This window comes from Patella vulgata, chromosome 2, assembly GCF_932274485.2.
Source record: "Patella vulgata chromosome 2, xgPatVulg1.2, whole genome shotgun sequence".
NCBI lineage: Eukaryota > Metazoa > Mollusca > Gastropoda > Patellidae > Patella > Patella vulgata.
In genome coordinates, this window is record NC_065880.2 from 92317482 (window position 1) to 92330168 (window position 12687).

The following is a 12687-nucleotide window of genomic DNA, read 5'->3' on the forward strand; positions in this document are numbered from 1 at the left end:
TTGAGAGCTTTAAACAAATTGTTTTTTCAGTTGTCATCTGGTGAGGGGGGGGGGGAATGGCACGGTTAATTTTAATGTAGTGTAGGCCTACTGTAAATGCTATCCGATCTGGGAACGGTTCTCAGTACGGATTACTGCGCATGCGCCAAATGAACCTTGACCTTTTTTCCTTGCAAACTTTGACAGTTCTGTCAACAGTTCTATCAAAATAGCTGGGGGATCACGGTGGCTAAGTGGGTAAGACGCTGGCTCGCTAGCCTGGAGGTCGGGTGTTGGATCCCTGCATTGGCCGAGAAAGTTCATTTTCCGGCGTGGTTCCCGGTTGTCAGTGATCAAGGACAGCTGTCTAGTCATTCGGATGAGACGGAAAACCGAGGTCCTGTGTACACATTGGCGTGCACATAAAAGATCCCTTGACAGTTGGAATTCGATATAAGAGTAGGCTGTAGTTGCGCCACTGTCCGGGCAAAATTTCCCTCATAGCACACTGTATGGCGTATGCCCGTCTTCATTGGCCCAGTTCGGAGCAAAACAGTAGGACCTTAAACCCCATTTCATTTCAAAATGGCTGCCCAAACTAAATCAACCGCCATAATTGTTTTCATCCAGAGACCGAAATGTAATTTTTTTATGAAAAGTTCCACATTTGGTGTGCCTGGCACGGTACTGAGACCGGTTATTCTAGAGTAAACGGGCCAATTTCTTGAAATTTATCGCAGCCTGGTACCGTGCCGATAGCGGGGCGCTTATTATTGGCCAAGTGTAGACGTTTCTATGATTTCGATTCCCAACCTTGTGGGTTAACTTCTCCGGGTCCCCTGGTTTCCTCCCACTGCTAAAGACCCCTAAGGTTCAGCCATTTAATGATGTAATTTAAAAATGGAGAAGCGTGGATAAAACACTGACTATGCAGTGCCGTGGTTACGATAATCCATGCAAACATACATGTATCTTGTGAAAACTACATGGCTAGATGATGATATGAAGTAATTTGAATGAAATTTTCTAATTCATTTTGCATGATCTATTTTTGAACTATTATAGCAAGAACATACAGCTCTTTATCTAAATATCATGGAGTACAGGCGCATGTCCAGGGAGGGGGGGCAGAGGGACCGCCAATCCCCCCCCCCCATCCCCTGCTTGCGCAGAGAAAATTCATGAAAATAACGCTGTTTTTTGCTCAATACATTGTAATCCTGTGTATGCACCTAACTGAGCAGAGATATTGTATCAATGCTTCTGATTTTATCAAATACACGGGTGCCGACCAACCGCCAAACTTGACACTTCACCACCTTGGACCCCCCGCTGCTGAAATTCCTGGACACGCCCCGCGTGGAAACAAGGTTCCCCGCAATCACAATTGGCGTCGTATACATGGTGGATTTAGCTGAATAACTGGGTAAATAATTCAATTTTGAATTAATTCTTCGATCAGAAAATGTGTAGGCCTATCATGCTTTTTAAACGCGTTCCGTAAATACACAGTTGAACGATATATATTCAATCTGTGACACTATTACTTATAAACACAAATTATAAATGTCTGTCCTGAAAAATATTTTGGGTGACCGAGACTATTTAAAAATCACGCGACTTTAAATTGCGACTGTTTATTGTGCTGATCTATTTATAGTACACGGTATTCCCATAAGGATAAAAATAGAATTATGACCATAACAGTAGCACGTGCTATTGTGTCATTTGTCATTCCTACAACAACCGTAAATATATATATATACAGTAGGCCAGCCACCGATGTTTATGGAATTTGGTGAATGAAATTATGACGAAATCTGTAAATTTTATAGATTTATGCTGGTCGGCTTTATCGATGGTGTTTATAGTTTTGTCTGTTTAGGAAAGCAAACATTGCATGTTGATTGTTTTAATAGGAAAATGGATTCATTGTTGCGGTATATTTTATACTTTTTACTATTTATTTATCAAGTTGAGCGAGCTTATTGTGAACAATTTGACTGTTTTTATGATATTTGTGATACCATAGTCCAGTACTGCAATAAACAAGAAAAAAGGTGCAACTATTGTTCACCACAACAATGTAGGCTGATATTGGAAAAGGATGTTCATCACTGTGAAGAATTTTGTAAAAGTAAGTATTACACTTTGACCTGGGGGGTAGAGGGTGGATATGACCGAATGGTTAGCATGTGCGTGATGTATCATAAGGTCTGTCATTGAGTCAACTGGCGTGGTGTCGATTTCCCGGTTGTAAGTGACGAGGAGTAGGGTCGCCTGCTGTCCAATCTCGTGGGTTTTCTCTGGGTCCTCCGGTTTCTTCCCACTGCTAAAGAATCCTACGCGCAAGCGATTATTGAAATAAAATTGAAACACATGTTAATCCCGAAATGACCTAGTTTGTGTCGAGAGGATGTTAAACTCTCTCTCTCTCTCTCAATATTAAACTCAGTATTTAATAGGGAGCCATGGTGGCTCAGTGCGTAAGACATTGGTTCGTTAACCTGGAGGTCAGGCCCGTAGCCAGAGAGGGGCAAGAGGGCGGGGCAGTGTCCCGAAAAAATGTTTTCCCTCCCCCCCCCCCCGAAAAAAAAATTGCCGACCATAGCTCTAAAATACCTACTGTAGACTGTGCCGGGTGTGCCCCCTCCCCCCCTAAAAACTTCACTGCCCCTCTGAAGCTAGCAAGCTGGCTACGGGCCTGCTGGAGGTCCTGTGTTCGACCCCTGCTTTGGCAGAGATAGTTCATCGAGATTTTCCAGCAGGGTTCCTGGACCAAGGGCCTGGCAAGGGACAATGTACAGTTGTTCGGATGGGATCAAAAACTGAGGTCCCGTGTACACATTGGCGTGCACGTAAAAGATCATTTGGCAGTTGGAATTCGATAGAAAAGTAGGCCCTGGTGCCGCTGTCTGGGCAAAATTTCCATTATAGCACACTGTAGTGCGTATGCCCGTCTTCATTAACCCAGTCTGAGCAGAACAGTAGGACGTTAAACCCCATTTCATTTCATTTCCATATTTAACAGGTAGCACGGTTTACCCAAATTTACGCCGATCCACCATTATTTCAAATCATATCATAATTTAGCTCTTGAATAATACCTCTATCACTCTGATTAGGGCACGTAATTGTTGCAGAAGATTGTGGGTTAGGACTAGGTCTTGGGTTAGGGTTAGCGCTTGTGACTTTGAGGAAATCTGCAGGTAACCTTGGTAAATAAATTTAACCCCCTTGATTGCCCTATTATCATTGTTTAAGTTGAAATTTTTAACTGTTACATGTTTTCATTTAAAATGAGTCTGATTTTATCAGTAGTTTGGAAACTTATCATCGCTTATGTAAATACTCATGCTCGTAGTCTAACACACATGCTTTAGATCATAAGGTCTGAGTAGCTAGTCCATCATCATACTATATTTTATGATATTAATGTTACCATGGTGATAGGTTGTTTTCAGAGCATTAAATTCATTAACTGAATTGACATTGACCCAATGACCTTGTATGTATGTAACACTAGCACTATATATGTAACTCTAGTGAACTATGACGAAATCTGCAATGGGTCTTAGCTTTAAGCCTTTTCCATTTTAATGGGCATTCCAAAGCTGAATTCAGGTCATGTAATAACCCATGGGCTTTAAATAGATTTATAAAGCTGTTTTAATGCGATCTATTATATATTGTCAACCACAATTAACTGAATTAAAACAGGATTGGTCAGGGTGTATATAGAAATGTACTGATGAATATTATTTATGATTTAGCAGTTTTTAATTATGACATTGCAGTTTGCAGACTAAAATCTAGATTTCTGTAATAATATATAAGAGAGATAAATACAAAAATAATTATTATTGTAAATGAAATGGGGTTCAAGGATTCTTTCACATACATGGTGCATGTCCGCCCCCCCCCCCCAAGGGCAGAGCCACTCTCATTTATTGTATTTGTTTGTTTGTCGTCTACAGGCCGCATTTCTTAACGTTTTATCTTGAAACTTCGCATACTTATTCTTTGTACCCTAAGGAACATCCATAACGTTTGGGGTGCATGCCCAACGTCCAGGGGCAGAACCGCACCCATTTTCTTTCTGTGTCTCTGTGTGTCGTCTACAGGCCACAATTCTTAAGTGATCATCTTGAAACCTTACATACTTATTCCTTATACCGTAAGGATGATCCCTATTGTTTTTGGTGCATGCCCAACCCCCAGGGGCAGAGACATGCCCATTTCTTATATTTGTTTTTTTGTTGTCTACAGGACGCATTTCTTAACGTATCATCTTGAAACATTGCATACTTATTCTTTGTACCCTAAACAACATCTCTAGTTTTTTGGGTGCATGCCCACCCTCCAGGGAAATGCCACGCCCATTTTCTCTTTGTGTGTCTGTGTAAGGCCTACAGTCCACAATTCCTAATCGATTATTTTGAAAACGTTTTTTATACTTATTCCTTATACCCTAAGACTGACGTCAATTATTTTTGGTGCATGCCCGACCCCCTGGGACAGAGCCACGCCCAATGTTTGTGTGTCTTGTGTTTCGCCCACAGGCCGCAGTTGTAAACAGAGAGAGAAATGGGATTTAACGTCCACTCGACACAAACTAGGTCATTTTGGGACTAACATATGGTTTAATTTTATTTCAATGATTCGCTTGTGCGTAGGGGTCTTTGGCAGTGGGAGGAAACCGGAGGACCCGGAGAAAACCCACGAGGATGGACAGGCGACCCTACTCCTTGTCACGTACAACCGGGGATTCGAAACCATGCCAGTTGACTCAATGACTGGTCTTATGATACAGCGCACACGTGCTAACCCCGAAATGACCTAGTTTCTTTCGAGTGGACGTTACTACCCCATTTCTCTCTCTCCTCGATTGAATTATCTACTTACCTTGTATATTTAAGATACATTATGTAAGATTTGGATAAAGAGCTAGTTCGAAAATAGATAATGGAAAATTTTTTAAATCTTGCGTGTGTTTAATATTCTACAGAGTTGATTATAGTCTTGTCAAATGAAAAAATGTCTATTTTAAAAATTTATATAAGATTTTAACCCTTAAAAAAAGACCTGCAATAGGCTGATTTAGCTCTTGCATAATGTATGTTTAACTTAAACAAAATGAATTCTGACAACAATAAATTATTGAAAAATGAAAATCAAAGCTGCATTTTGGAAGATTAGATAAAGAGCTGGAAGTTCTCACTATAATACATAAAAAATAGATAATGTAAAGGGAATATGTTGAAAATTGCAGTGAAATTACTTCATTCTTAGCCAAGAAATCCTCATTTCAATAACACTGTAGCCTTGATTGTCATTGCTACCGTTGTTACGATAATCTATTTTTACGGTTAATCATCAACCAACAATTGAACTGCCGATCGGATTTAAATCTGTTGAAAATCTAGACTACATCGAGAGTTGATTATGGTCTTGGTAAGTTAATTAACGTCTAATAAATAATTTTTGTAACATTTAAGGCCTAAAGAAAGACCTGAAATAGGCAGATTCAGCTCTTGAATAATGTAGGTTTAATTAACAATTTTCCATTTTGACAGATCTTACGGCGACCACTACGTCGACGACGACAGCAGCTGCAACAACATCACAAAATACTCCACAATATTATAATAATGGTGCACGTAAGTACAGTCATATGTTTTTTAAACAGGTCTATAATTCATGCGATATATTCAAGTCTGTAATGCATTTGATATTCAAGTCTGTAATTCATGTGATATTCAAGTCTATAATTCATGAGAAATTCAAGTCAAGTCTATAATTCATGAGATATTCAGGTCTATAATTCATGTGATATTCAGGTCTATAATTCATGCGATATTCAGGTCTATAATTCATGTGATATTCAGGTTATAATTCATGTGATATTCAGGTTATAATTCATGTGATATTCAGGTTATAATTCATGTGATATTCAGGTTATAATTCATGTGATATTCAGGTCTATAATTCATGTGATATTCAGGTTATAATTCATGTGATATTCAGGTTATAATTCATGTGATATTCAGGTCTATAATATATGTGATATTCAGGTTATAATTCATGTGATATTCAGGTTATAATTCATGTGATATTCAGGTCTATAATTCATGTGATATTCAGGTTATAATTCATGTGATATTCAGGTTATAATTCATGTGATATTCAGGTTATAATTCATGTGATATTCAGGTCTATAATTCATGTGATATTCAGGTTATAATTCATGTGATATTCAGGTTATAATTCATGTGATATTCAGGTTATAATTCATGTGATATTCAGGTCTATAATTCATGTGATATTCAGGTCTATAATTCATGTGATATTCAGGTTATAATTCATGTGATATTCAGGTTATAATTCATGTGATATTCAGGTTATAATTCATGTGATATTCAGGTCTATAATTCATGTGATATTCAGGTTATAATTCATGTGATATTCAGGTCTATAATTCATGTGATATTCAGGTTATAATTCATGTGATATTCAGGTCTATAATTCATGTGATATTCAGGTTATAATTCATGTGATATTCAGGTCTATAATTCATGTGATATTCAGGTCTATAATTCATGCGATATTCAGGTCTATAATTCATGTGATATTCAGGTCTGTAGCGACAAATTCTGAAAAAGTGGGTTATTAGAAATTGAAGCAGGACGTTGGATAGGGATAAAACGTTTGTGTGTTTGTGGTTTATAACAGAGGGGCGTGTCCCCAGACAAAGCATATCCGTGATCAAGACCCACACATAAATTTCTCTAATATACAAGGGGGGGGGGGGGGGGATGGCCGAATGGTTAGCACGCGCGCATTGTATCATACGGTCTGTCATTGAGTCAACTGGCGGGGTTTCTATTCCCCGATTGTACGTGACAAGGAGTAGGGTTGCCTGTTCAACCTCATGGGTTTTCTTCGGGTCCTCCCACTGCTAAAAAGACCCCTACACACAAGCAAATTATTGAAATAAAATTGAACCACGTGTTAGTCCCAAAATGACCTAGTTTGTGTCGAATGGATGTTAAACCCCATTTCTCTCTCTCTAATATACAGAGTTTTGTTTGATAATGTTCATGCAATATCCATGTGCCATATTTCCTATTTGTGTTGCCACATTCAGAACAATATGGCGGCAAGTAACATTGCATAGAAATACAAATATTCCCGAACAATCCCCTTGAAACCACGCAGAATTTTTATACTGTTGCAATTGATTATTTTATGTCGAGTTCAAATTGTACCTGACATTAAATGAGCTAAATCGCTATTATTTGGCAAGTCGAAATTGACACAAATGGGTCGCAACGCATATAATAATGTAATATAAATGTATGTAAACTGATTTACATTCAATCGTTTCTGGTTTTACTGTAATTTCTTATCAGTTATGTTGGGCAAAATACGCTAAGAGTCCAAATTGAATGGCAGTCTTTTGCACCTGGTTAATCTAGTCGACACTGGTAGTATTCTCCTGTGGGATATGTTTAGCCTCGTTCATCGAGTCGTCTCATAACAAATGGCGCTCAAAAGCATTCTGGCAGGCGCTTTGTATGCCAATTTTAACATTTTCATTGTATCTTAAATATTGGATATCAGAAGCCCATCTTTTTACGGTAAGATAACAACATCAATGTTGATTTAGATTGATCAATAAATCGAGCTTGCAATGTTGAAGATTGTGGATAATATTGAGTTAAAGACTTGCCTCCTTTAAATATTGTGATTTTTTGTTTCACACAATCTTGGATTTTAGCACTTTCCGGTGCGCAAAATTTGATAAACTTTTGGGATCTTATAAAGTACACCTAAATAATGCAAATATGCATAAAAACATTTCCTTGCAGTTTTTTGCGGTTAAAGTGATAAATTGACTGGACTAAATATTGTGATTTTGTTTTTTTGTTTCAGCACAATGGTGGTATATATTTATAGGAGTTGTCGTTGTTGCCATTCTTGTTGTTAGCATCATTAATCTAATAATCAATGTTCGCAATAAATACAAGAAAAATCCATTTGATAAGGAAAGACGAGCCGATGGAAAAGCTGCAGAACTAAAAGTACTTATAGAAAGTAAAGACTCCGGGTTTGAAAATCAAAATGGCCGAGAACAACCAGAGATTATAGAACTAAAAGATCTGTCTCCAAATGGTAATAAAATATTAAAAATAGAGAGAGAGAAATGGGGTTTAACATCCACTTGATAAAAACTAGGTCATTTTGGAATTAACATATGGTTCAATTTTATTTCAACAAGCCAACAGTGAGGCTGATGTCCCCCGCCGAAATAGGAAAATAATTAGAGAGTTATTGTGTTCCAAAGTCTCAGCAAATCAAATTGCTTATCGCTCTGCTTAATCTGAGCAGAAAATGCTCATTATCGATCTTAGTCAAGGTATTACTGTAATGAAACTATACACCAAGTTTCATCACTCTCACTTAATTAGAACTAAAGTTATAGTGTCCCAAAGCATCAACCAATCAAATTGTTTATCTCTGCTTACCCTAAGCGGAACGGACAGACAAACAGACAGACGGACGAACCCATTTTAATAGTTCCCTGCTTTCTTCGAAAGGCGGGGGACAATAAGCATGAACATTTACTCAATTCGAAGATCAACCAATCAAATTGTTTATCTCTGCTTACCATAAGCGGAACGGACAGACAGACAAACAGACAGACGGACGAACCCATTTTAATAGTTCCCTGCTTTCTTCGAAAGGCGGGGGACAATCAAAGTAGGAGAGTTATTGTTTTCCAAAGTCTCGACCAATCAAATTGCGTATCGCTCTGCTTACCCTGAGCAGAAAATGCTCATTATCAAACTTAGTCAAGGTATTACTGTAATGAAACTATACACCAAGTTTCATCAATCTCACTTAATTAGAACTAAAGTTATCGTGTCCCAAAGCATCAACCAATCAAATTGCTTATCTCTGCTTACCCTAAGCTGAAAATGCTCATCTTCGAACTCCATCAAGGCATTGACCTAATCAACACATACACCAAGTTTGAACATTCTAGCTCAATTAGGAAGAGAGTTATCGTGCCCCAAAGTATCAACCAATCAAATTGCTTATCTCTGCTTACCCTAAGCGGAAAATGCTCATCTTCGAACTCCATCAAGGCATTGACCTAATAAACACATACACCAAGTTTGAACATTCTAGCTCAATTAAAAGTTATCGTGTCCCAAAGCATCAACCAATCAAATTGCTTATCTCTGCTTACCCTAAGCGGAAAATGCTCATCTTCGAACTCCATCAAGGCATTGACCTAATCAACACATACACCAAGTTTGAACATTCTAGCCCAATTAGGAAGAGAGTTATCGTGTCCCAAAGCATCAACCAATCAAATTGCTTATCTCTGCTTACCCTAAGCGGAAAATGCTCATCTTCGAACTCCATCAAGGCATTGACCTAATCAACACATACACCAAGTTTGAACATTCTAGCTCAATTAGGAAGAGAGTTATTGTGTCCCAAAAAGCGTGACGGACAGACAGACGGACAGACAGAAGGACAGACAGACGGACAGACAGACAGACAGACAGACAGACGGACGAACCCATTTTAATAGTCCCCTGCTTTCTTCGAAAGGCGGGGGACAATAAGTCACTTGTGCGTAGGGGTCTTTAGCAGTGGGAGGAAACCGGAGGACCCGGAGAAAACCCACGAGGTTAGACAGGCGACCTGACTCAATGACAGACCTTATGATCTAAAGCGCATGTGTTAAGACCATTCAGCCAATCAACTCCTCTGAATGATATTGCTATTTGAATTAATTGAGTAACCACAGTAAGCTTGATCAAAATTATATGGCATTTTTTTTTTCATTTTAATTTTTATTAAAGATAATTAATTCATGCATTTTTCTATTTTTTAGTAGCAGCACCCAATGGCGTACAACCAAATGGTGTACAATCGAATTGCGTACAAGCGAATGGCGTACAATCGAATGGTGTACAATCGAATGGTGTACAAGCAAATGGCGTACAACAACCGATTGGCGTACAAAGTCCACATCATGATCATTATGACCATGATCAATCCAAGATGTTAGCAGGGCATGACAATACCTCTGTTTTTGTAAATCCACCTCAACAAATCAATCGAATTCAGCAACCATACACATACCCCGGTGAAGATAAAAGTCGTCACGAAAGAATGGATCCAAATGGATTATCTTTGCACAATCATGGAAGAAAATTGGGATATGTACCAGTTCCCCAAACATCTGAACGTGACCAAACAAATCTGAAATATTGTTAAGAGTGTTCAGATTATTATAAAAGGAACAATCATGGGTGCAGTACGATGTTTTGCTCTGTTTTTTACCATGCTAATTATGTCAATAAAAATATTTTTACAAGTAAACAGGGGTACAACAGTATCCCACTTAAAAACTCATCTGTTTAAAATTCATTACAAAAATTAACAAAGACCTCATTTTTTGACATCGTCGTCAATCTTCAAAGATCAAATCACACCTTTTTAAAATTTATTACAAATATAAAGATTTAAAAATTTAAGCCAATGAGCTTGTAATTTATTATTATTATTATAGAATATTGTATGCTCTATGAGCACATACTTAATGGATTTGGTATTATTTTTTTATTATCATGATTATTTTGTGAAACTGCTGTTATGTTATGTTAGCGTGTTATATGGACCGCTGTTATGTTAGTATGTTATATGGACAACTGTTATGTTTGTGTGTTGTATGGACAGCTGTTATGTTAGTATGTTATAGGGACTGCTGTTATGTTAGTATGTTATAGGGACTGCTATGTTAATATGGTATATGGATAACTGCTATGTGGATAACTGCTATGTTAGTGAGTTATATGAATTCTCTTTGTTTCTTTCGGATCCATTCACTTAATCTGATATGTACGTTTGTTTGTGATTTCTGCGTATTGGGTCTTGTCGGTAGATTTGTTTTGTGTAATTATGTGTGGTGCAGCCCCCTTGCACTTTCTATTACAAGATATACATGCAATTAGCCATCAACTAAAAAATGAGTCTAAGTCTTGTCAAGGTAAATATGATATTAAAGTAATTAATAAGTTTTGCATAGTAATCAATAGTAACGGGCCGACGTACTTATCTGACAACGACTGCTTTGCAATTCAGACTCACTTCGAGTTTAACATCTGCAAAGTAAGGACACTCGGAAAAGGAACTCCATTATTGTCCATCGTAACACTCTCCCCCACCAACACCCACCTTTCCAACAGATCAATTAATAATCGAAATAATTTTATTTATTTATTCCATAAATAATGCATTACCCTTATATATTCTGTCATGTTCTTAGTGTCATTAAACCATCAGTGCAGTTTGTATGTTCTTGGTGTCATTAAACCATCAGTGCAGTTTGTATGTTCTTGGTGTCATTAAACCTTCAGTGCAGTTTGTATGGTGTCATTAAACCATCAGTGCAGTTTGTATGTTCTTGGTGTCATTAAACCATCAGTGCAGTTTGTATGTTCTTGGTGTCATTAAACCATCAGTGCAGTTTGTATGTTCTTGGTGTCATTAAACCTTCAGTGCAGTTTGTATGTTCTTGGTGTCATTAAACCTTCAGTGCAGTTTGTATGGTGTCATTAAACCATCAGTGCAGTTTGTATGTTTTTGGTGTCATTAAACCATCAGTGCAGTTTGTATGTTCTTGGTGTCATTAAACCATCAGTGCAGTTTGTATGTTCTTGGTGTCATTAAACCTTCAGTGCAGTTTGTATGTTTTTGGTGCCATTAAACCATCAGTGCAGTTTGTATGGTGTCATTAAACCATCAGTGCAGTTTGTATGTTCTTGGTGTCATTAAACCTTCAGTGCAGTTTGTATGTTCTTGGTGTCATTAAACCTTCAGTGCTGTTTGTATGTTCTTTTTATTTAAACAATATTTTATTCATTTAAATTTAGGAAACATTATATAATAAACACAGGATAGGAGAACTTAAGCATTATCAGCTTATATAAATCGTATGTTCTCATGTGTATACAATAAATTCATGCTCAACAAGGCCATCCAAAAAAAACATCATGGTTCCAGACGATCCTTTGAAAAAATCTGATGCTGGAGGGAGGTGGGGTTTAACTTTTACTTAGCAGTGGGAGGACCTGGAGAATATTTGACTCATGGCAGACCTATGATACAAGGTGCACACGGCTAACCACCCAAATATGTTTAAATGAAATGAAATGAAATGGGGTTTAACGTCCTACTGTTCTGCTCCTAACCTGGGCTAATGAAGACGGGCATACGCCATACAGTGTGCTATGAGGGAAATTTTGCCCGGACAGCAAATATGTTTAAAGTTTAAACATATTTACGGTAGTTGGCAGTATCACAATATTTTGTATTTCTGATACTTTTGTAAATTATAAATTTAAGATCACATTATATTCGATAAAATCATATTTATATGTTTAAGTGGATTTCACAAAATCATGTATTTCGAATATTTTTATATATCAATAATAAATTTAAGATAATTATTTTTGTCGGAAAAAAATTCCTTAAATTTTATTTGATATACTCCGTTTATATGTAAATAGTGTATATAATAGTGATATATTATTATTTAAATCTAGTGTATTTTAAAGCTGCAATTTCATATTTTTAAGTTATATTTTTAAAATTTATTAAAATAAAGCCTTAAAATAGATGGTA

General features: G+C 37.2%; 1 protein-coding gene across 1 annotated transcript; it reads left to right on the forward strand.

The window, feature by feature from the left end:
- The first annotated feature begins 1678 nt into the window (after window positions 1-1678).
- Window positions 1679-12687, forward strand: LOC126810125 (uncharacterized). The gene is made up of 4 exons (XM_050535109.2): window positions 1679-2116; window positions 5556-5639; window positions 7915-8154; window positions 9893-12687. Exons 1-4 carry the CDS (start codon window positions 1819-1821, stop codon window positions 10276-10278), a joined length of 1008 nt encoding a protein of 335 aa, XP_050391066.1. The 5' UTR covers window positions 1679-1818; the 3' UTR covers window positions 10279-12687.